Here is a 26,800-nt window from a genome sequence, read left to right on the forward strand (position 1 = left end):
TGGTGGTAACATAAGACATAAGACAGAGCTTTCTTTTTCGTCCAGACTTATATTCTGTAAAATTTTCAAATATGAAAGACAATAACTCGTAATATTTTAGGGAAATTACAAAAATACAGGTTACAAGACTGCCATTACGTTATGTTTAGTGGTTCACATAGCAAAAGTATGACTTTATTCAAAGTGTCTTACGCCGCCTTGTTCTTAACTTTGTTCTGTACTCAGACAAGAAGAGAAGGTCTGGTCAGCTTCTCAGTATTATAATCTTAAAGAAAAATGGGTTCTAAATTCTACTTAAATTCATCTGTAATAATGAAAGAGACTAGGAACATTCTTTATTCACCATAAAGACATGAATTAGATAAACTTGGTGATTCAGCCAAAGAGCATCTTTTTTAAGGACCTCACTGTTATTTAATAGGAACTAAATGATGTGCAAGAAAAGGACCTATTTGAAGTCTACATGGCTGCATGAGTCCTAATGAAGAAATCAAAATTCATAGATTTTATTTGAAATAAATATTGATTGACATCCAGCAAAATCCTGGCAATTTTTAACAAAAAGCATATAAATACAGAGTGAGAGCTAATGAAATGTATGATCCAGCACACAAACAGGTATTTATGATCCAGAGTGTGAACTGGGTCGTTCTACTAAACGTGCAAATCTTAATGAATGTGCAATATGATATAAAATTCTTACTTTTTTTTTCAGTGACTTCCAAAGACTTGGTAGTTACTGTCCATGTCTGCACATAAACAGTGTCCTTCAGCTCCATAAGTACAGACCCCTGCAAAGAGACGCTCTTCTTTATGCCTCATAAGAACCCTCAAGCACCATGGTTTAAAAAAAACAGTGCAGTGGTGGATTTGATTTCCCTTGGCACTCTTACACTTCACTTACCACTAAGAGAATTCAGTAACTTGAACTTTGTGCTCTCTTTTTACGGACAGATGATTTTGCTAAAAATATGATTCAAAAACAGGATTAAAAGAAAAAAGGCTATATTTCAATTTAACATTTAGGGATGTTTTCCAGATGTAGAAGGTTTTGTTGGACTTCTTTAGTTTTTTTATTATTATTATTATGGTGGACATTACTAGACTGTGATGAACATGAGCTAAATTTACCATTAAATGTTTGCTATTGCACTTTCCGTACTGAATGCTGTGAATATAATAGCACCTTAGGGATGGACAAGTATTGGAAAGAAAGAAATTTTATTATTTATTCTGTTAGATACCCATGAAATTTATAGGAGCTTGCAATGGATTTGGCCCCATATCTTTAACTGGACTGTCCCTTACAGAAGACTTTCTACTAGCCCACTGACATTTTTATTTTGATACACTGCAGATCATTTTACTAATAGTTTTCCATTAAAAAAAGGCTTCTAAACTAATGAAGTAGGTGATAGCAACCTGCTGAGACTGTTGTCCAGCAAAGTGCCCTACTGGAGTAGGAGCAATGAAGTGACTAGGAATTGTTTGCGTTATTGATGACTAGATTCTGAAAGACAAGCTGTCATTCTCAAGTAGATGTTTAGGCACTTGATTTAGGACTTTCAGGAACATCTGTAGCCTGCATTATATACAAGATCAGATTAAATAATGATTTGGGTTTTAAAATATTTGAAAAAATTAGTATGACAAGTACAGTTAACAGTGTTTGCAGATTGTGTCTACCATGAGGCCATCTTCCCTTTTTAATTCTGTGGGAAAACAATTGATTTCTGCGAGGGATAGGACAGAAGCCAAGTTGTTTATCAAGAAAAAAAATTGTAAAAATGTATCACAGGTATGGTTAATTCTCATTTTTGACTGCAATGTCATTGCACTTTTAATTAAATCAAGGTAGGTCTCTGAGACCTCTAATATATTTTTCTGAAAATCTCAAATTCTTCTTTATCCTTGGTTCTAAGAGGCAACTCAAGTGGACATTTATCTGTATGAATTTGGATCTGTACCTGACTACCCCTTTCTCTCCTCCCCCCCCCCTCCCCCCCCCCGCAATGTAGCTATAATTAAAACAGCTCTTCCCAACATGGACAGAGAAGCCAAAGAAGAGTACTTTGTGGTCATCCAAGCAAAGGACATGGGAGGACATATGGGTGGACTCTCTGGAACTACGACAGTGACGATTACACTCACTGATGTTAATGACAATCCTCCGAAGTTTGCACAGAGTAAGTGGCATTATGTGTATGTATTCCCCTATCTAAGAAAGTAGTATAGCTCTCTTTTTAATCATCTTACTGCCTGGGTTTGTGATGTAATTTAAAAATACATAGCTGCTGCTAGAGAAAGATTAATACTCCTCTGCCTGATTAAGAGCTTTGGGAAAGAGGCTGTTATGTCCACATCAGTGTACACACGTCTGTCTTCCCTGTGACCCCCCTTACATCCACACAAAAGGGCTTGAGGATTTTTTCATTTGTTTGGGTGATTTTGCTTTCCCTTGCATTGTTTCTGAGTGTTAGTTTTAGTTGCTTTTGTATGCAATTCCTTCTCAGATGCAGACAAGTGACACCACTGCTCAAAGACATATGTAATTGATAAAAGAAATAAAGGTTTGAATAATTAAGTATGAGTGAAGAAAATAAAGAAAATAAATCTGAGTCTAGTTAACTGTTGATCTTTAATTCAAAACCCATATTTACTACAGTGGTTCCAATGGATATCTTGCTGGGCTAGGTTAAAATGATTTGGTATCCTTCTGAGCTTCTCTACAAGCTTCATAGTCTATTATTTCAAACATGAAGACAGAAAGGAGAGGGATGAAGGAAGAACATAATGACTGGATCAATTTTATTTGGAACAGGTGCATTCTAATGCAGTAGTAGAAACTTGTTTTTTTACCCAGCTTGTTCTGAAAAACTGAAGTCGTAAAATAATAAGAGTCTATTTTGGGGTCGGAGAGTGTTCATATCTAGACTTTGTATCATCTTTACTCTTTGATAAGCATGGTTTTTAAAGAGTTTTACTATGCACCGAGGGTAAAATTAATTCTTTTTCACATATGCATCACTTAAGGTCTACTTTTGCCCTATTTTGAAGACACAAAGAGTGAAATGATTTTGTACTACTACCCAGCATGTGGTAAATATTCCCCAATAGAAGAATTATAAAGTAAATAAGCAGAGGTAAGAGCTTATTTGCAAAAAATGCATCTTATTAGCTCATCTTAGTAAGGTTTTTAACAGATAAGCACTCCATGCACAGTAAGAGATTTTCTTTCATTATAAAATACAATGAAATGCATAACCTCTTGACTTCATATCACACTGCACTACTTGCACTTGTGCAGTAAGGATTCTCAATACAGGATGACAATTCCCTTAACAATGTAAACATCTATAGATGAGACTCCTGGCTGAACCATATCACCATAATGCAGAGGGACATTTCTTTTATGCATGCGATGTACAGTAGCTCTAAATCTCTGACTACAGATCTACTTTTGCCAGCTTACCTGGCTTTTGTACTTGTATCAGCACTTCCTTTGTCAAAAAGCCTTTGCCTGCCAGTAGGAACAAGCTGATGGTGTCTGTCTGGGCCGTAGGAGACAGGTAAGCAGATCAGAAAATCAGCAACACAACTGGTACTAATTGGTATATTTGCTGGAGGTCTCAGCAGGAAGCCCAAGGAGTGAATACATACGAAGATGTAACTGTACTTTTACTGTGCAGATTACTCATATCTGTTCTCCCCTAGATGGGATACAGTGATATGTTGACTGGATAGCATGAGGAAGACTGGGTCACAAATCCTTGAAATATTTTTTGATATGTGGAAAATTGATTAGACTAATTAGACTAATTTCCTTCAACAAAGAGTGAGTTGCTGTCTTTGAGGCAACTTTGTATATAACCTTGTTATATCCAGTGCACTCCAGCACAGCATTCATCCTAACATCTTGTCATAACCATCCTGCTCTAACACTATTATGCAACTTCATTAGAAAAAAATTGCGTGTAATATATATTTATATTATCTCTATATTGCATTTAATGAGGCTGTGCCATAGTAAATATTGTAACTGGATACTGTTACAAATTCTGCATTTTAAAAAAAAGTGTTCATAGCATGCTGCATAACGTTAGAGATTAATCATGATTCTAAACTTATACAATAGTTGCCCCAGTCTTTAACATTTTTTACACTGCTAGAACACAATGTGTGTTTGTCTGGGAAGGAAAATAAGAAAGGATCAAACTTACGATAGAGCCTAACCAGAAGAAATAGAAATTCATAAGATGTAATACATGCTGCTTTCACAATAAATTGTAATGAACTCAGAAAGCAGTGTGTTTTATCGGTTTATTGTTTCCAGGCAGGACAGAAATGTATATTTATGGTTAGATTTCAAAGAGTGTTAGCTTCCTGGGTTTTAGAAATGAAAAAGATGAACTTTCACTACTTCTGTGATCTCTCTGAAATCATTTTAGAGGTATTTTATAAGTCATTGAAGTTTTTAACCCAGCAGTTTACGATAGGATTATATTGAAAAGAACTGTGCATGACTGTGAAAACTTAGGTTTTTCAAAGATGTTTAATGTAGATTTTTGGTCAGCTCTGAACTATGACATCTTGACAAGCCAATTCATAATTCTCAAGAGCAGTTTTTATAAAAGAGTCAGCTGCATCATAATAAAAACATTTTTACAGTATTTTGTAAACTATCTTAATAAATCTGAGAGAAAAATACCAATCTAAAAACGCAATCAACTGTGTCTGGAGAGTCAAACCACAAAGTGTGGACAGCAGTATAAATTATGAGCCCATAATTTAGTCTCTCGAGGCATTTGATTGCTTTGGCTGCTCATTGTTTGTAAGCCATTATGAGTATCCTTGAGGAATCTTGATGATCTCCAAATTATCTCTAATAATTTAGCCTGGAAACATTAAAGGAAAAAAAAAAGTAAATTATAAGTAAAACTGCTATTACATTTTGTGTTCCATGGAAATGTCACTTTATAAGATAAAACTAGAAACATAGAAATTAATACAATCAAAAGAGAACAACTTCTGTACAGAATCTTGGCTGTATAATGAAGAGGAAAAGCATCTTTCAAAGAAGTTATTTCATTTTGGGGCAGACTATATGTATAGTTAATGTATGTATTTGCAAACTCTTCATGCTTTCATTCCTTCATACTTTCAACCATGGGCACTGAAATCAGCCTGCAAATAGTTACAGCAGCTATTTCAGAACATTTTGTTTTTAGACAAATACTGGCTGTATATTACAATAAAAATTGCATATTGTCTTAGAAGAACCATGAAGAAAGGAAACAAGTCCAGAACCTTTATCAAAGAATATTTATATCATTTTATAAGTCTCATCTGCTCAGCTTTAGTTCTTTTTTGACTCCTTTAACTACTAAATAGTACTGCAGTTGCTTAGCTCAAGTATTATCCGTAGCTTCAATATTTGTAAATTACCTAGAGATAATAAAAACAGGCACTCTTTAAAGGTTTTTTTGATGTAAAGCATATATGTGTCTTCTGTTTTTCAGAGTATTGCTAATGACTGAGAGGTATAATAGCAAAATGGATTTTTTTTCTTAATAAACTGCTTACCTAAAATAAGATACTGCAATTTCTAAATAGATTTTTGACACATTTTAGGTCAGAAGTTATGAAGCAAGTATTACAAAAAATAAAAATGCTGAGAATTGGAATACCACTTTTTAGTGGATGGTTTGTTGTGTGGTTAGACAACAAAATAATAAATACAGTAATGATTACTATGAAAAGTTATTGCTTCCTTTAAGATATAAATTGTGGGAGTTTCCTCAGATGTTTCTTGATTAGTTTCTTACCACAAAAGGGGGGTGGGAGGGGTTAAAAAACAAAACAAAACCCCCAAACAATTAGATTCTGTCCAGATCAAATTAAAAGGCAAGGATTACAGTTAAAAGATCAGTAAAGATCTGAGATTTTAAAAGGCGTGTTTTTAGTATCTGATGGTTTGCTGCAGGTAAAAACCAAAGTTTCATTACTGGATTTTATCAAAAATAGACTGCAAGTCTGTAAATAAAAAGGTAAGTTCAACAGCGTCTTGCAGTGGATTACACATTGCATATTTTCTGTGTTGAAAGTAGCTTAATATTTTATGTTTGGCAGCAGTGAGCATCCCTGCAAGCAGGAGACACGTTAATACTGTAACGGAAAAGAGTATTTGCATACAGTATACTGAGTATTCCCATGTATGGAGCACATTTTGCTGTTTTCAGTAGATAGCTTGTGTAAATGTGGTTTGTATCAGTCGCACGTTTGAAGAGTTTGCTTTGGAGAAGTACAAACAAATGAAGAAAACACAAGAGAAACTGGAATCGGATGTAATGTTTAGTCTTTTCCTCTTATTTGTAAGGTCTGTATCACTTCTCAGTAATGGAAGATGTTGCTCTTGGTGAACCGATAGGAAGGGTGAAGGCAAATGACCTGGATATTGGAGAAAATGCTAAGTCATCCTATGATATTATTGAAGGAGATGGAATGGATATATTTGAAATTACTACAGATGTCCAAACTCAGGACGGCATTATTAGAGTGAGAAAGGTAAATGCTATCTCTATAAAATTGTTTCTTTATTGCTCACACAGCTGCCCAAGCAGACTGTACTCTGAGGGACCATGCTGGATTTCAAGAGATTCTTTTACCTGTGGGTGTGGTGTCGAGGCCGTGGGTTTACAGATCGGGAGATTTATTAGCCATGCCTCTCCAAATCGCCACTTAGGAGACTCCCTAAGTATTTTCTGTGCTGGGAATGCATTAGTCGTCTTGTCTGCGCTTTCTGAGTCCCTCCACTGCTTCAAACGCTCAAATGATACAGTTTTTGCCTCCTTGATTCAGAAGGGGAAAGAGTGGATTGGGATTTGCTCTCTTGGTGGTATAAACTTTCATAAAACCTTGGCTGACTATTCATGAAATGCCTTTTCTCTATTATTTGACTTGCTGTATAGCTGGTCAAATATTGTTCAGAGCGAGAGAGAGGGGAAAAAAAGCGCATTTTCATAGCTTATTATTTAAATTACCTGATGTGTAAGAGACTAAATTTTCTACCTTTTCGCATGTTGAACACTCCTTGCTCAATGAATAGTGATTTCAGTGAACCTTATCAAGGACATCCGTACTGTTTCAAATGAGTAGAAGTGGCAAATTCAGGCCCTAAAGGAGCCTGAGCTTGGTTGCCTTTTTAGTGCTTGTGCAGTCTTGATGTATGCAAGAAGAGGTATTTACACGTCTGCAACAGAAGGGTCATCTGGGTATATACAGAGAAGTGGGGGCAGACAGAGCTTCCAGAACAAAATTTGGATGGCAAGTCAATGAAACATTAATTACAAACTTAATTTGCATTATTTTCTGGGGAAGAAGAATACAGACTCTCATGCTGTGTTCCAAAAAGGGTTATGAATATAACTTACAACAGTATGTTATGGAGGGTTTTAAAAATGTAGGATAGAGCACTCTAAAAGATTCTTTAGAAATAAACAGCTGTAAATATGGTAACATGACATTCTAGTGAAAAAAGAACCCAATGAGCACAGGTAGTTCATACACAACTTATACCTGTGATTAAAGAGGTCGGACAAAAATACCTGTCAGAAGTTATATTTTCTGTTTCTCAGTGAGCATGTCAGCACTGTAGAAGTAAAATAAAATTATGTATCTATCTGTGTATAGATTTGTTTTTCCTAAAGAGGAAAATATGATATAAGCCCCTGATGTTCTTTACTTTTATTTATTATATGCTGTGACCTCCTCTGTAAACTAAAGCAATTAGCCTTTTGCCCCGGTTCCCTTGCCCATATTTCATAACTCAGTCTCTAGCATAATGTTGTTTCATATATTCATTTTGAGAGCAATAATCATTTTGGTTCTCCTACAGTAAAAGATATATGTCAGGTACAGTTCACCAGTATATTTTCTCTAGCATAAATTCCTGGGTTTTAGACAATGTAGAGTAAATTTTCAATATGATATTCTGATTAAGCATGACTAGTTCTATTGGGGTGCTGCCACTTTTGTGAGGCATATGAAAAGCACTTGAAAAAATGATATAGGAGGTATGATTAACAAATTGTGAATATGCTGATTTATAAATAACCATTCATAATTACAAAAGCTTACTAATTTAAGAGCTGCTAAAGAAGCAAGGTTTTCTCATGTTTACTAGAATTTGTGAGAAAGAGCAAATCCCATTAGAGCTTGATTTATACCTGAAAAAATCAACAAAATTTGGAAGTATACAGATTGAAATCTTTGACAGACTTCTTGAAAGAGTTTTCTAATTCCTATTTGTGTTCTAGCTGGTATTTGCATTGCAGATTCAGTTTCTATGTCTTTTCTTTTTATCCCTGGGACATTGTAATGCAAATCTTAATATCTTTCCAAAGCTTGGCAATTTGCATCTTTGAAATGTGAATCATTGTGAGACACAAGAGAATTATATTGTGAATATACTCATGTGCTTCAAGTCACAAACTTGAGTCTCCTATAATGAAAAAATCTAATATTTGAAAGTGTCATGGATTTGAGTTTTATTCTGTAGTTCATTCCTTTAAATCCACTGTGTTTTCATCTTTTGTATTTTAATATGAAGCTGTAAAATAGTAAAAACAATGGTGACATGGCAGGTATATTGGTGGAGAAAAGTAATCGGATTCGTGTTTCTCTCTTTGAAAAAAAAAATAAGATATAGAAATAGGAATTGCTGCAATTGTAAGAAATTCCTGAGAGATATCTACCTCATTTACCCCTATAAACAGAAATGCAGAGTTATCTGAAGTGCAATAATATTGAAGTACTTTCTTATATGATTAGCTCTAAATTTTTCCACATAATGTCTCTTATGTCCAACAAATAAAAATTGCTACTTCTTTTCGTTTCTCACACTGTTCTCGAAATAATAAAATATTTACTCCTTGTGGAGCTAGTATATATACATTTTTTTCTTATCTCCAGCTAACAGAGCACTGATTAAGTGCATGATTAGTATGCAGGTCACGTCATCACCAATGAATTGGTACTATTTATCTGATAGGAAATTGTAACGGTGTAATTCATGAGCGAATATTTTTGTAAGTTTCTTGTGAAAAGCAAGAAAACAAAACAAAGAGTTCTGGTTTCTCTAAGGCTGGATAACAAACAGATATCAATATATACCTAGAAAATTTACAGGTTGAATTTCTGGAAGTGGGAAGTGATTGCATTACAACTCACTGAATGTGCTTAAAGGCACATAACTTTCATCCATCAGCATTATATTCATTTGTTCTTGCTCTGTGGCCATTAGTAAAAGGCATTTATCTTTGTCATTCTTAACAGCCACTGGACTTTGAGACCAAGAAATCCTATACTCTGAAGGTAGAAGCAGCCAACGTTCATATTGATCCTCGCTTCATCAGTGGAGGACCATTCAAGGATACAGCAACAGTAAAAATTGTAGTAGAGGACGCTGATGAGCCACCAGTCTTTTCATCACCTACTTATCTACTGGAAGTGCATGAAAATGCTGCTATTAACTCTGTGATTGGTCAGGTGACTGCTCATGACCCTGATGTGTCTTCCAGTCCTATAAGGTAGTGCTGCTTTAAAGCTATCATTTAAAAAGCTGCTGGCAGATTACTAAGCATATTTTCCATACATTATATGTATGATTTTATTATCACTCTGCGTTGCTTCTATAAAAATCCTCGTATAGGATTTCTTTGCTTTATGATGTTAGATTTATCAGTTGAGATCATTTTCATAATCACAGAACTACTCCTTGCCACATCAGTAATCTTATCAAACAGTAATAATGCAAAAAAATAAGAAATAGGGCATAAGAAGTCTGACAGGGTTGGATCATCAATGTTTATTTCTGCATTTATTTTAAATAATCTGCTAGTTTCCACACTAACAGTCCTGAGTTTGTTCCATGTAGTTGTAAGAGTGTAAGATCATATTTTATATTCCTTTGGCTAAACCTATCCTTGGTTTTATGCTAGGAAATGAGAGATTATTATGCCCATATGGCTTTTGCATCTTCAATTTACACTATTTTCCCTTTTGATCTAGCTTGAACTGAACCAAACCCATTGTCCGAGTTTTAGCAGATCAGTATGTTTTCCGTCTCATGTTGATGTACACAGATCTCCCCCCACTTTGTTAACAGCTAATATGATATGATCTGACTGTTCCCAAAACATATTTTGCTACGTATAGTACTGCCATCTAAAAGCATTATGAAAGCAAACACCAAAAAATCAAACAAAGGTATATTTGGAGAGAATCCATTTAATAGTAATCGCCATAGTACTTTACCAGTCGTATTAGTATAGTATGTAAGCTCCTCAAGCAGTCTTCAGCATTGTAAGGATGATGCTAGCTTTTGTAATCTGTCACTTGAGCCCATTTTCTTATCATCATTATTTACATTATCTTATGACAGAGCCAGACTTTAATCCTTTATTTAGTGGGGCTGTGTGTTGCATATCATGTTTTATGATCTTCAGAATTAGAAATTCAGAATTTCTAAAGTGTTTGGAAATATTAGAACTGGTATATGCATGGAGTCTGTAATTTCTAAATCATCCTTTCGAATCTAGCTAAGTTTAGTGTTAACTTTCACAGATTCATATATGTACTTCCATAATTGATTAGTATAGACTTGATGCTACTGCGCACAACCCAGCCAATGTTTACAGGCACCCATTTTATTTTCTTACCAGAGAAGCTCTCAGGAAGATCAAATATGATAATGTCTTGATCAGAGAAATGGCAAATTCATGCAGTATTCTGTATGGAATAGTTCCCTAGGTTAAAAAATTATTAAATAAACAGGAAAAAAAGGGTGACACTGAATGCACCCAGCTTGACCTATTACAGTTTAAGCTCTGCTTCCACTGCTGATTTTATTGCTGCTGTCCACTGAATCTGTGAAACAGGTCTTGCACAGCCACTCCGAAGACAGGGTCTTCTAAAAGGCATGGTGACACCAGCCCTGGTGACAGCAAGATGAGTTTCTTCCATTTACCCGAGCTCTTAATTGTTTTTTCTTCAACCTAACTGTAGTTCCTAGCATCTGCCCTGTTCTGCTCCCTTCTTGCCTAACTTTGTGTGTCCTTTGCTCCTCTGCCTCATGACTGTGTCCCTTTTGTTCCGTGTCTCAATCTGGCCTCAACTCCGCTTCAGTCGTACCTTGGCTCTTTTGCCAGTCTTTCTCTGGTTCCTTGGACTTCCTTTCTCGTCCTGCCTCAAACTCCTATTCTAATAATTTAGCCCAATTATCATCCTATCTATGTTCTAAAATTGAGCCCCTTCATTCTCTCTAAGCTCCCAAATTGAGATGAGTAAAATCTTTACCTCTTCTCCGCTTTTGCATCATTGTGCGTATCATTTTCAAATTTTTAGAAGCAAAAATATTTTATGTGAAAACTGAATTAGAATGTTAGTATTGTATCCAGTCATAAAGAAAAAATTGATCTACATGAAACAAGACAGGGCAAAAGTAATTACTTTAAAACAAAAATGTCTTACAAAATAGTATAATTTATTTCCTTAAAATATTATATGCAGTACATTAGAAGGCTTATCTTTGAATTTTTCCAAGATATTGGCTTGATAACGAATTGAGGTAAATACAGACCATAATTTTGTATGCAACTTGATGATTTTTTCTTGTTTAACACACATTAATTTGGCTTTATGTAGGATAGCTCTGGAAAGTTTCAGAATGCCTTTTTTGCATAAAAATATTTTAAGGAAAAAATGAGTTTTCAAGTTATCAATTTTTACTATTACACTAGCAGGAATATTCAGCAGAGATAAAGAGAGAGCAGAAATGTGGTTATTTTCTTTCCAGTTCCGAACAAAATTTGAAAGTGGCAGATTCTCTGACAAAAAAATTCTGAAATGTTATTTTGTTTAATTAGAATGTTTCATTTTGATTGTGCCTTTCAAATGTTTATTCTGTCATTATATCACATATATGATGTAAATTATGTGTATATGATCTATAATGCACTTTTAAAAATACAGAAAAACAAGTTAAAACACTTGAAAGGCAAATTAAAATACTTTGTTCTAAAAATATTGGAGTGTTATAATACTACCTGGCCATTTTTTTTTAGTTTATTTTTTCTTTAAACTGCATTTTAGGAAGGAACAAATAACTGCATTTCAAGGAAATTATATTTATCAAAAGATATCTGTTCTAAATGTTTTGGTTGTCAGAGCTTTTTTGTATATTGGTTGCAAAAACCTTAACAACACAAATAAAAATATGAATCACCTCACCTGCTACCAGTGCTGCATGTGCTGCATGTTAGAGCTGTATACACTCAGGCGCAGTAAACTAATAAATGAAATAATATATGGATGTCTCTGAACCTGAAATTATGCTGATAATTGAGTCACAAGACAAGAAAAAAAGAGTTTAGGGAAACTAATATAGAAAAGAGCCTGGGAAGAACAGACTCTTCTCCTATATTATCTTTTCAAAAAAAAAAAAAAATCATTTCCATCCAATACAGCAGTCATCTCTTTTTTACACCTGCTTGGAAGAGATGAAACACATCATCTGATCTTTCCATCAGTTCATCTAAAATGCATAAACCAATCAGAGATGTACGAGCAGGGGCATAGATGGGTTACCAGTCTGGTTCTGAATGTTCCCATCTTACGGAAATCGCTTAATAAGGATATTAAGCAATACCTCCTGTCAAATACAGGCTTTTAGCACTGGTTTTTGTTCTGAAATTTCCATGTCAGGCAAAGATCTTTAAAACTTAGACAATTTTAGATGGATGAGGCTAAAGGATATGTTGAATGGTGTTTTTCTTATTGTTGATGATTATCCATAATTTTGGAAGAACAAAGGAACTAGTGTCTTTGAACGGGTAAGCGATAATGTGAAATTCAGCAGAATTATGTCTTTCTTATCCTTTTTTTCCAATGAATGTGAACTATCTCTTCATATCAATTCTTAAGTGAGTACAGATATATGTCTTTCCTAATGCAGTGGTTTTTTGATAAGCAGCAAAAATTCTTTTTTCTCTTTATTTGCTATTCTGCGTTGCATATTACTTAAGGAACTGGCTGACTTTTAACCCTGATGGCAAGACAATTTACAAATTTTGCTAACAATTTTAAACCTGGTCAGTAGTTGGTCCGTTGTATCCTGATTGTTTTACAGGTGTATATCAGTGTTCCAAGCTCACATCTTACCGTGTGTATTTCTCTTGAGAAAGGGACCCAGTGAATTCAGCTGAGCTAGTTGTAAACCCCTACTGTAGTTCAGAAAGGGTGACACATTCTGGCTTATAGCAATTAGACTTGTAAGGTCTTTTATCTATTTTCATAAAAGAATATTAATTCCAGTAGTACTTATTTCATATTTCTGTTGTTATTTTATAACCATTTGCTATTTATTTGCAGTAAATTATCTTGGATAAAGCTTGATCCAAATGCACAGCAAAAAGCATGAGTAATAAACTTTCTTCCTATACTGTCTCTGCCCGCCAGTAAAATCACTGCCCTTCAGTGGGGGACGTAAGCTTCACTATGGCAGACTTCCCCCATTCAAACCTGGGGAGATTTCATCTCTGGCAGCAGTGGATCATTTTCTTAATTCACAGCAGGCCTTAAAAACCTAAATACAATATTTTCTGCCTCCCTAACAGTGCAGCTGTTTATCTCAGACAGCAAGTAACATGTCCTGTCCGCCTGGTATTATTAAACAATGGTGATTTGCCATTGATGGAGTATCAGTGTAGTGATTCAGATCTCAGCATGTGAAGCAAAAAAGGGTTTCTGCTCTTACTTACATTGGTGCAAATCAAGAATAGATCAAATTAAGCCCTAATATCAATAAGGTGAGAGGAGTGAATAAGAATCATTTAATGTTTTGTGTTAAAGTGCTGTGGGGTTGTTCCTATATTTGCCATAGCAGACCAATAAACTAATGAAACTTTCCCAATAACCTGTGCTGATTTTTTGGCAATTTCAAAAGATGCTATTTCCCAAGATATTCTTTTGTCATTTTTAGGGAAATGTACATCTTATGTACGGCTTACGGTTCTGACCATGCATTCCCATTAAAAAGAGTTAGAATACTGTTATCATGACAAGGAAACTTCAAGTACACTATCAGTTTTCCCAGGTTTATGACATTGCAGATTTTATGTTTTACTTTTTACCAAATATTTATCAAATTAAAATCAGGAGAGAGTTTTACCTTTTTGTACTCTCATAAACCCATGTAACTTCTTAAAACTGTTTCATTTTGAATGCTGTTTTTGTGTTGTGAATAAATACTGCTGGGATGAGATGAAATGTAATACAATAAACTCACAGGTGTTACAGTTCTGCTTTAATAACTTTAGAAAATATACTGCAGGAAAACTGTGAATGGAAGGTGATTGGTAGGGGGATTGATCCTTAGGGAAAAATTCTCTCTTATCTCAGTGGAATTTGTGTCAAGTTCAGGTCTGCTAAGCATTAAATACTATATAAGCATTTCGTATTTTATTTAGTTTGTGGACTGTAAGAATTTTATAAAAGTTTGATACCAGATGTTTGATAGAGTCATTTCTGTATCCTTACATAAGCTTCAAACAGCTATAGACTAATACATTAAAAGATAGGTTAGTTTTAAGTAGTGGCATCTTTAAAAAGTTATTTTGATCACTCTTTGTCTTATTTTCTTGAAATCTTAGACCTATGGAAGCCTGTAAGATATTTTTCCACTAACTTCACTAGCAGTAATTACTTCTAAAATTTTAATGGGAAAGGGAGACATTAAAATAAGGTGAAGATACATTTTCAAATGTGATTGCCTAAAGTTAGGCACCTACAGCTTTATTTTTCCATACAAGTGACCTGATTTTCACAAATGCTGAGTGTAGTGCAGTTCCTATTAAACCATTGAGAACTAAGTATGTTGAGCTCACTAGAAAATCAGTTTACTTAAATGTCCAAATATAGAAGTATGTGCCTAGCTTTAGACATAAATATTTGAAATTTGACTTCATATTTTTTTATGGTACTCTTTTTAACCAAATTACTGATTTTCAGGTGAGTAAAACTAGCTCCATTCGGAGTTTAAAAGAAGAAAACTTTAATATTTAGGAAAGCAAAGGTGTTTTCACTCTTAAGTTCATTAGTTGCTAAGTATCTTAGCAATGTGACCATGCTAACCTTGGCATTAACAATAAATACAGTCTTTAAACATTTAAATTGTAAGATTTTCATAACTTATCTAATATACATTCTCTTTGAACTAATTTTTGAAAGTGAGTTGTGTCTTACTGCAGGTATTGAACAAGTAATCTAATTGCAACATAGCTTTCATTCTAAGTATGAACAAAATATCTGACACTGAAATGAAAAAAGATGAATAATATGATGCTAACCTTTGAAATCAGATCCTAATACTGCATCTATTGAAATGATGTTATGCTGGAGTGAGTTTGAGTTAATCAGGATATGTTTACTCTGCTTTTTATAGAGTCATTGTGACATATAAAGGACCTTCAGAATCTGAACTTTTTTTCAAAATGTCTTATTATAAAGCATGAAGCAGAATGAAATAACTGATTTTGAAATAACCATGCCCTTGTGACTGTAGCAAAGTATGTTTGTGCTCTTGTATCACTGAATTTAGCAGCCTATTTGCAAAAAATAGAAGTGTAATGGGAAACTGATAGTTTGAGTCACTTTTCTGACCACAATATAACGTAATCCAGTCTGACACTGTATCCTAACTCTCCCTGTTATCCTAGATATAATGCAGAACAGATGAAAAAATTGTCAGTCCATGCTGGTAGATTCTGTAATGCACAGACACAGAGGCCTTAAAAGGCTCTTATATAAATCCACAATTAGGATTCAGCAGGACTCCTTTAAGCCAATTTTTGTTGAACTTTATCAATAGTTTAGTGATAAACTCTCTTATTTTGTACCTTTTCCTGTCCAAAAAACCAGAAGGCCTCATTTTGTGATTTATTTCTTTTAGAAATAATACATTAATAAAGTAACTCTCTGAAAATGGAGAAACATAAAAGCTTTCCTGGAGATCCTGTTCTGAGGTTTAAATCATCATCCTGCTTAATGCACCTTTGGAGCAGTCTAGTGCAAGTCTTTCGTGTTGTCAAGCTAGCTCTGTTTAGGCTGCATAATTTACCTGGATATTCTCATTTGCAAACTTTGACTACCTGTCAGATGAAAGTTGTTTTGTTCAAAATCAGTGATGTCAATCCATAAAATAGTCAATCCTTCTGTGTTTGAAGTGTTTTACAGGTAAATGGTGATTCATTAACTGCCTTCTGCCCATGTAGCTGCTTGAAACATAACCAAATAATGTGTTTGTTTAATAGTCTATGCTTCATTAATCTGAAATTTATTAGTAAAATAATGTTATTCAGTCCTTTTTATAATAACCATGAAGCCCACCATTTTTGTGTGCTTAATATGTTACTGTTGAAACTATCAGCAGTTACTGTGAAATACCATATAAACTGTCTAATAAATGTGATGGATTGTGTAATTAACTCTTGATCAGCAGCATTTTTCAAAGATGTTACCCAGTGAACCTGGGGGCAGTTTATGACCTTCATACTGGTTTTACAGCTAATTACTCCTTGGACAATAATTATTAAGCTTTTTTAGTCTCAGTTTGTCATTTTGTCTTATAAATTACTATGCTATTGAGCTTCTCAATCCATTTGGCTTTAAAACTGCAGTTCTCAGAGGGTTGCATAAATTGTCTTATGATTGTGTGGATCACACCGACTTCTTAAAGTAGATTACAGGGATGTCTATTTTGTAGGTTTTCCATCGATCGGCATACTGACCTTGAGAGACAGTTCAACATTAACGCAGAAGATGGGAAAATAACTTTGGCAACACCACTCGACAGAGAAACAAATATGTGGCACAACATAACTATTGTAGCTACTGAAACTAGTAAGTATTTGTGTATACTTACTGCTAGTGCTGTTGGTTTTATAACTAATATTTACTGTGTGTGCTGTGGAAACTATGTAACTCGGGAGAAAGTAAGACATATTGGATTTTTAAATTACAAATCTCGTGAAAGAAAAGTGTTATTTTTGCTTGAAGGTCTTTCTATATTTTTTCTTAAAAACCACATTTTTTCAGTGAATAAAGTAGCATAGAGTTTGAAGAGATACAAGAGTACATTTGTAGAGGAAATACAGGGTAAATGGAGAAAAAACTGACAGAGTTATAAGAAAGGGGTAAAACTTTGCTATTGCGGAAGTAAATTGTAGGCCAAACCCAAAAGTTCTTAATGCTGAATGTTCTTTCGTTTCACTCCCATAAATGGTTAAACACTTGGGTAATGTTGCGTGAAAGTAGTCTCGTTTGATATATATGAAGAAATTTACTCATATACAGCTATAGACAAGAACAGGGAGTACTGGGATCTACAGAACTAGTTAGATGTGTGACTGATCTGTACACCTATGTTATTTGGAGCCAGGAAAGTCATCCTGTCTGGGGATATGGATCTTAGATTTTAACCACCTGAAATTCTTGATTAATTCAGAAATGAGGCTGAATAGGGTGGTGGCAGGTTCTCATGAGAGAATGTAATTTATTATTAATATTAGCACTATATTTTAGACTAAAAATTTGACATAAACGTATTGTAGCAAAAAAACACAGCATAAGAAAGTAGGACTGTAACCCCTTAATGAAAAAAATTGTGTTTTTCCATTGTCTTTTTCTTAACTGAAACATAAACTAAAAAAATGTTTCTGCTAAGGTATCTGTTCTGCAATCAATGTGTATGCATAATTTCCATAAGTGCATATACATTCTGCATGTTGTTGTAATAATATTTGTCTTCAAAGCTTGATGAACAGTGCTGCTAATTCTTGCGTACAGAAAGTAGTATATCACTGCTTGCTCTTTCTGCGGAATATCTTTTTAAATATATAGTTTTATGATATAGAACTTTTAATGCTGAGTTTCATAACACTGTAGTTATGAACATGTCAATGAATTGGAGAACAAAGGACACTTATTTGGCCCATTTTTGTTGTTTAATATTTTTCTGTGGTACTTGAATTTAAGAACAAACATGTTAGGAATCTGTGAGGGGTAACTGCAATGCATGCATAAATGAGGAAGATAGAACTGAGTATAAACTAAGCCCTCCACTTACAACCACTGTAACTATAAACATATTCCTATGACCTACTGTAATAATTTGTGTATGTCATTGCCAGTAGTGCTTGCCCTGTTAATTACTATCAAATCTTGGAGGCAAACACTGCTTTGATAAATTAGCAAGAATACTTTCCACTGGCATGAGAGCCAGCCCTGACACAGGGAGTCAAAGTACATGAGGAAAGTAAGCAAGCTCTGGTTTCATAGGGTATTTTTGCCAAGGATAATATTAAGCCAGTTAATAATTTAACTGTTTCTAAAGGAGAAAGGTATAAAAATCTCCCTTCAAATGTCCTCAAGACATCATTATCATGAACTTTACCAATAGCATGAAAAGGGATATCATTAGTTTGTGATCTGAAACTTCAGACATTAGAATAGTAAGACATAATGGGAAGTAATTATACATTTTGTTTCCTCCAGAAAGCCTAAAAAGACAGAAATAAAAAGAATTTTTCAAGAAACTCCTCCAGTTGACTGTTTTGATCTCACTTATTTGAGTGCGTACCAGAGCAAAGCTAGCGGAAGTACACTTTCGTGGGCCACATCAGAATCAAGTCTGCCTGTTCCTTCTTGAGATTTTTAAAATATAATTATACGTCAGAATTTTTTAAGAATCAGCCTTGTCATTAGACTTCATGGGAGCCTCAGCATCTATCACTGTTGTAAAATTGCCTTTTATCAGACTGGCTATGAAAATAATAATGCCAATCTTTTTCTAAGCATTTGGGTTCCTGCTGATGTTTTTTTAGCATTCCCAATATAATTATTTGACATTTACATAAAACAAAAGCTGAATTTCATAAAATACTATATTTGTTTATTTGAGAGAAATTATCTTTAGAATTCCTAATGAAGAAACTAAATGTGTTCAGAGAATTGTCAAGTAGGATAAAATGGGCATTTTTAGATTTTGTTCCAACATAGTAATAAGCAAGATAGCTGTTATAAAATAACAGAAATCTGTTGGAGGCAGTGAACTACCTCAGATGCAAGCAGCAAATAAAAACACAAACTACGTCATCACTATGCTTTTCTGAGATAATATTAATGGACTGCTGATCTTTCACATAAAAATAAATGTTAGCATCATTCATACAAGCAGAGTGTGAGACTGAGATGAACAGTAAAGGGGCATTTTCTCTTTCTCATCTAGCTGCTTTCCAGGCTCAGTTGAGGGCTCACCTCTATTCATATGGGGTGATGATCAGCCCATTTCATTGCCATTGCACGCACTTACTAACAACAGGCCATGATACTGCTTTTTGTTCTTTGTTCTTGATTCTCAGCATGGTAGATCTTGAAGGTACCCTCATTTATCAACATTTTCATAAATAGATAAACATGAAGTTTTGCCAAACATCAACACTGTTTTGAAATGCTCTGTGCTAGTAAGTTACCTGCACCTGAAATTATGCATTAAGCCCAAATTATTTTTGGCAATTTTCTGCTGGCACAATGACAGAGCTATTCTGACCTCAGAACTGTAGTGTAGTAAGAATGTATGATTGACTTACAGGCATTTCTTTTGGTGCATCTTCTTTTGTGTGCACAAAGGCTAATCACATCTGACCTCACCTTTAGTGGTAATTTTCCGGGACTAGATTGGTCAGGCCGAACTGAGCATAACTTGTGCATTTCCACCTGGCTTGAGGATAAAAATATTTAGACTCAGCCTGGCTGATTTTTTTGAAGGAAATCTGCTTTGGAGTGTAGATGGATAATGTTAAACATACTACCACTTTTGAATTTTTCTGAGTGCCCCAAAAGGTGGACCTAACCTTTTCGAGTCCAGCAAAATTAGGAGAAACATGAAAGTATGAGCTAGTGGTGACTGTGATTCTTTCCTGTAAGTCCTTAACAGGCAAAAGACCAGTTTGTTTTTCTAGATGTTCTTCTAGATGTGTTTCTAAATGTTCTTCTAGAGAAGAACATTTCCTAATCATAGGAAAGCATCTATCTAGTCCTAATTCAGAATAAATTCACACTATGTGTGACAAATGGTATTACCATCATATTTTGGCACCTGTGCAAAGTGAGACATTTTAGAGGCCAGTGTTTCCATCCTTTCACTTTCCCATCGCCAGCAGACTCCATCCAACCTCTATAAAGAGGTTTCCAGCTGTTACTTCTCACTTTATGAATCATCACAGATCTGCATCACCTTCCTGGGTGGCTAAACTAGCCAGACAGACTTAGGAAAAGTTGCTTTGACTGGCTGTCCCTCAGAGAGTTGCCTGGATTGTTGTACTGCCTTCTTTCTCTGGTTCTGAAAATATGTAGACAGGTTGCATATATTTGTATACCTCTTGTTTGAAATCACACTAACTATATTGCATACTGGTTGCATACCCCCTACAGATGGTTCCCTAAATATTTCATCAATTTGGATCTTTTTTTGGCTACTGAAGATAAAACGATACAGAGAGCTACTGGTGAAAAAGACTGGACTGAAAGTGATTAATGTGGTATAGGTGATATTTGTGTGAAATTTTCAGTATTTCAGATTTAGCTATATGTTTTCCATGAATTTAGTGAAAAATGATAAATTCCTTACGCAGCTTTGATCCTCCCAACCCCTACTCTTAAATCTGATCACCTTCCATTCCTTTTGTGTGGCATTTTTTCCTATTGTATGTTTTTTATACTTCTTTTTTGTATATTCAAAATAATTTTTGCTTTGTCGTTCAGTTTTTTCCTGCCTGGTCATGTAGTGGCTTCACTATGCTGATGGACACAGATTTTTAAGAGCGTATTACAAAGAATGTTGTTGACCTCTCTGAAAGACCACTGTGAAATACAAGCTTAGGATGCACAGAAGAAATTCATGCATTAACTCACATGGCAAGAGGAATATTGAAAGTTACTATCCCTATTAATTGCTTCTTTAATTTTCTCTCCATGTTCCCATGTATCCAAGTTTACTCTAATGAGTGAGTCAGGAGCAGGAACATCTAGGTGATTACAGTCTAGAGGATGCAAGCTCTTTGGCCAAATGACCTTTTTCTGAAAACATGCCTTTTGCTCTGTGGATGTAAAAGGTGAATTTTTTTTCCTGTTACTGACTCTGGACTTTAAATACTGGACTAATGAGATTTCTCATTGTTTTGTTGTATAGTGAAGACCTATGTGACGGAGGTCTAAAGAGCTTAAAACTGTATGCCGTGGTTCAGAGGTTTATTTTAACTAGATGGTTGAGAGAATGGGGGTGGATATCGCCTTGCTGTGAAAGTCAGGGTTGATTATGCTGTTCATATGTTTGGGCTCTCTGGAGCCAAGCCCTGAACAGGAAAAGAATTTGAGGGCATATGCATATTCTCCAGGAGGCTGAAGTGTAGTGTAATAAGAATGAATGATTAACTTACAGACATTTCTTTTGGTGCGTCTTTTTTTGTGTGCACAAAGGCTCATCACATCTTTGGTTCTTGCTACCTTTTTGAAATGGAATTTTCTGACGTTCTGTTAAATCTAGTAAAGTCAAAAACCTTATAGTCATATGTAAGCCTATTCATCTGAACACACAAATGCATTTTTTATTTTGTATAAGGTGCAATTACAGCTGTAACTACTGTTCACATTGACATGCTTGTGTTGCTTGTGTTAACTGGTTAGCAATTTTGCTGGGCAGTGAAGCAGAGCAGAGTTCAGCCTGGGCTAACCTCCTCAGTATTCTCTCAGTTTCTTGGACACGTTTTACAGTACTTACGAGTTGTGTTGTCAGTGCTACTCAGCTACTAAAAGAAAACGAGATAGCCATGGTTTGTTTATCAGAACATTTTTGCTACAGTTTGCACAGATTCTGAACAGAATTCAGTCTGATTATTCAAGCTGTTGGAATGTCATACCGCTGGAAGCCATATAACAATTAAACTCTTATCATCTTTCTACCTCCAGCTCCATGATTTCCTCCTTCTATCTTCTAATGGGAATAACAGCCACATTGGAGATATTTCCTCAGTGTCCTAATAATGTGTCTCATTAATACTAAGGAAATGCCCTATGTTTCAGTCATTGCTGGTTAACTGATGTAATAAGAGTAATGATAAATGGAGAACTAATGTAGTTTGAAACCAAAGTAAAGACTTATGTCAGAGAAGCAGTTATAACTTCGGCAAGAAAGAAGTGTATTTGTCACATAATTTAACTGCACATCATTCCTCTAACTTAAATATGAATATGCTGGCATTTGCATACTCATCTCTCATAAGCTGTAGCTGTGGTCTGCTTGAAGTATAAGATTCTAGTGAATTCTTTAAAAAAAATTTGTACGTTATAATGCATCCATTCATTATTAACAATGCCTATCTGGAGTTCTCTTAACAAAAGTGAGGTAATCCTTTTCTCAAGAAAGTGTATTATGTTGTAAAAATTCATTGAATGATACAGATTTCAACAAGAAAAGCTTCTAAAAACATTCTAGTTTGCAGCTTGTGAGATCTGTGAAGAACACCACCAACGAATGTTGGAAAACGTGACTCATAAACTGTGAAGTCAGTTAAATGATGATCCCTGTAAAGTGCCCAAGTTTGTTTGTTTTTTTTTTTACCTAACACTGAGGGGCTACTCAAGATTTACGTTTTCTTCCTGCCCTTCTTACGACCACATACTGCACTGGATTCCTCAGAGAGCAGCTTTCAAGTCAAATCTCAGTTAGGGCTTGTGAGCTACACTACCATTAGCATATTCAAGTATAGAGAGGTTCTTTTAAAATTAGCATAGACTCGAGTTTATTCAGACTTACTGGCATATGTAGAGGTGAAGTATGAATCTGTTCCTCTGTTGGAACAGGTTACAGGAAGGCTTTTCCAGAACGTCTTGTCCCTCTTCAGACTCCCTGTGGATTACAGACGTGAGAGTCTCCATCCCTCCAGGCAACAGATCAGTCAGCAAAGGGATTCCAAAGCCAGCACTGGATTGTATGGGAGAAGATATCTCTGTTAGCCTGAAGCAGTGCTCTTAGCCAAGTTTTAAATCTCTGAATGGAATTCAGAGTTTTTAATGGAATTTCTGTTATCTTATTCTCTGAGAAGTATAGTCATGGAGCTATTATTTTGATTTTGATTGACTACTTTATCAAATGATTCCTGAAATTCAGCGTCATTTGCCAAACAAAAAGCACACCAGTATCTAGTTAAACCAAAGGAGAGGAAAAAAAAAAATGCTTGGCGAAGTAGCAGAACCACCACAACTAGTAGAAATTCTGGTGAATCATTAGTCAAAGCAGTAGATGAAAATATAGACAAGATCTTGAAATGAAAGTGGTGATTTGACCACAATAAATATTTTCCAGGCATAGAGCGTAGGAATCTCAAGGACAAAGCTACGGGCTATGTCTGACAAAGGTAATTACCCATACCAACTGCATTCTTTAGAAATGAAGAAGTATGAGGCAATTTTATCACCTAATGGGGAAGGGCACAAAGCCAGAAAGACTCTTTATGGTTTACCAAGGATCTAAATACAATAATTGAATCATCATCCAGCACATGCTCTACTAAACTTATCTATATTGTATATTATTTTAAAAAATACAAGGACATTAATTAAAATGGAAGAGAGACATAATTAGTCTTCAGAATAAGCATTCAGCTATGATGTACCTTTTAGAGCCATGAATACCTCTGGTCATGATTTTCATTTATTTAATTTTATTTAGTCTTTTATTGTAAAAATGGCTATAGGCATTATTAGCAATAATTCAAACAGTTTAGAGCTACTTTGGTGCATCCTATAATTACCTTTAATTTAGGGCTGAGTAAAATTAAGTAAAGTTTTAGAAAGAGAAGGAAATAAACCTTTATGGAGATTTAAACAAGAGAAGCTGAGGAATATTAACCTTTTTCGCTTGACCCTTTTTTCTCTGGCTTAGTGGAAGTCGCACTAGATAATCCATCATTTTTGCACTACCGGAATTTGGTAAGGTAGTTTTTATTCATTTTCACATAAATACCGGGTTATACAGAAAGAACTCCATAGGTTCTAATGGATCATAGAGCATCTGCCATTGGTCCGTGGAGAGCTGGTGTACCACACACAGCTGCTTTGCAGCTCTTAGCTGTTAAAGTGCATTCAGGCATATCACAAACTTTCCCATTATTGTTTTTCACAGCTCATGAATGGCAAGAGATGTCATCCACAGGGATAATAGTGTGGGAGTGACCATATTATGAAAAAATATGAATGGGAAAGGAGTGTACTTATGAAACGATCTCTCTATAAAATGGCCTCAATAGTTTAGGAGCTGGCATAAAAATTCAGGTATGAGAAGCTGAATAGAAGTCGGTAACCTCTGATTTCAGAGGAAAAATCTGAAAGAGAACCATGAATATGAAAAGGATCTGAGTAATTAACTGAAAACAAATACGTCAGAAAAATCCGCTGTAGGAGATAATAAACATAATTATGGCAAAGAAAAAGAGAGCGATTTGCATCAACAGTCTAACTTCTCTTATCTCTGGTTTCAGAGCATAATAAAGCCAGGGTAGACATTTTCAGTCTAGATTTCCAAATGTAGATTTCAGAAAAAGATGGTGGAATTTGACAATACTGCTCAAAGCTTACACTGCAAAAGGTTAGGAAACTAGACAGTGTTTTAGAAGAGAATAAGGTTTTCCAGGGCACAAAACAGATAAGGATTCAAGTAAGGAATAAAAGAGTCATTAGCGAAAATGTATTTGAGTAATTTATGTGAAGTATCTCTGTCAATTACTTTGAGAAAACTGGAGGAATGTTTAAACTGACAATATACACATTATATTAGCAAAACAAGTGCATTGTTAAGCTGAACAGCTAACAATTGGTCATCTGCACTTCGAATATTTGAATTAAAATTTCTGAAGAAAATATGATTCATCTTAAAAATACTACATAGTATTCATCTAGTTTGATAAGAGTAGGCTTATTACTTCTAAGCAGAATATGACTCTGTGCAAAATCTCCAGCATTTTTTCTATAAGGCTGAAGCATGACAGTAGGTCAGAGTAGAGGTTTGTAACTGAATATCATTTTAGTTTACTGGAAGCACATTTATAAGCACAATTGTTTCTAGAGTAAAGACTACTCAGAGTAGTAGCATGCTTTGAGTTTCTAGTAAAGTTGCTGGATAGCACAGAATGACAGTATTTTCAAGTTGAAAGACAGAGGGAAAAGATTTATTAAAGGTATGTACTGATACGCTTCAGAGTGGGTTTTGGTTTTGGTTTTCTTACTGCTTTAGGTACCTAGGTAGGAACTGTTTGATGCTAAACTCTTAGACTCTGATTCAAATCCAGTATATATAGAAATTTTTCTTAGCCATGAAGGAAATCTAAGATCTATACAACAGCACTACTAAGAAAATCAGTCGCAGAAAGAAATATGAGCTCTAAAAATGACGAAATTTAAATAATCTTTTGTAATAAATTATGATTTAGTGAAAAGCTGTATTAAAGCATTCCAATATTTTGTCTAGCAGTAAGAAAAAGATGGAGGTTTCTTATGAGCAATTAATTATTTTACTTCAATCATGAAATAATTTAAAATAAAAAATTCAAAATATTCCAGACATCTTTTCCTCAATCAATCTGCTTATTGTTATTTTTATTGCTGCTAGTCATTATAAAATTTCAAAGCTAATAAGATGTTGCGTCTGTGAGTCAATATTTTATAACATTTTAATATGCATGATGTATTAGCATATTAACAATGTAATTGCTCTAAAGTGTGGGCCAGATTCCTGACTGCGATGCTTCAGTTTTATGCTAGTGCAGCTCCCTTGGTGTTTAATCCCAACATTTGTTGTGTCTTAAACTTCTATTCCCTTTTTCTTCCTGACCATTCAATGGCTTCCTTTTTGAGCCAGATACTTTTCAGTCATATAATGGCACCACATTATTTTCTGGAAATTTTTCTCAACATCATATTTAGAAATGAAAACCTGTTACTTCCTCACAATGATTAATGCATTATCCATTGCCTCACTAGGTTTGTGGTGCTGTGATCTACAAGAAGTAATAATCTAGTAGCGTTTCTATCCCACTGTTATTAATGTTAATCCAGATAATAAAGGTAGAAGAAATATGGCTGTTTTCTGTGGTTCCCTGTTTTTCTAACTTTTTTTTTCCTTCTTATCAGTAGCTGCCACAAGGAAGTGAAAAAATTTTTCAACAGCTTTTAGTAGACTCTGCCTTTTGCTAGCATGATGGGTCTACAGAAGAGCCCTTCCTAGCTGCAGATGCTTCCAGAGATTACAGTTGCTGTTAGATTTGTTATTGCTTATTCTTTAAGTTAGGGGTTTTTTTGCATTAAATGAACATGATTTTTTTTATTTGTATTGATTTAGAAAAAAATAACTGTATAATTTCAAACATTTCTATCTTGCTTTTCTTTATAGTATATGTCTACTAATAGTTGCTGATACTTAAACCACGTTTGTAATTTTTGCGCTAATAACACTTCACCACTTCATGTAGTTGGTTTACTGAGGGTGACATAACTGCATACCCCAGCCTGACTTGCCTCATCCTTAGACAAAAATAAGGCTCAATAACACAATACCATATTAGCAATACAGGTTCTTTTCTTCCAGCATTTGTTTCAGCTTAGTCTCTGGATAGATGTGTGGGTGGAAGGGTGT

General features: G+C 34.8%; 1 protein-coding gene across 1 annotated transcript in view; it reads left to right on the forward strand.

Annotated features, from left to right (window-relative positions):
- The window catches only part of CDH8 (cadherin 8), a 152,076-nt gene that overhangs the window by 82,227 nt on the left and 43,049 nt on the right, over positions 1-26,800 (forward strand). The window contains exons 6-9 of the mRNA XM_064519721.1: positions 2,019-2,186; positions 6,377-6,564; positions 9,334-9,587; positions 16,820-16,956. Of these exons, the coding sequence (XP_064375791.1) occupies positions 2,019-2,186; positions 6,377-6,564; positions 9,334-9,587; positions 16,820-16,956 (747 nt within the window). The remainder of the gene's footprint in view (positions 1-2,018; positions 2,187-6,376; positions 6,565-9,333; positions 9,588-16,819; positions 16,957-26,800) is intronic.

Source organism: Dromaius novaehollandiae, chromosome 13 (genome assembly GCF_036370855.1).
Source record: "Dromaius novaehollandiae isolate bDroNov1 chromosome 13, bDroNov1.hap1, whole genome shotgun sequence".
Lineage (NCBI taxonomy): Eukaryota > Metazoa > Chordata > Aves > Casuariiformes > Dromaiidae > Dromaius > Dromaius novaehollandiae.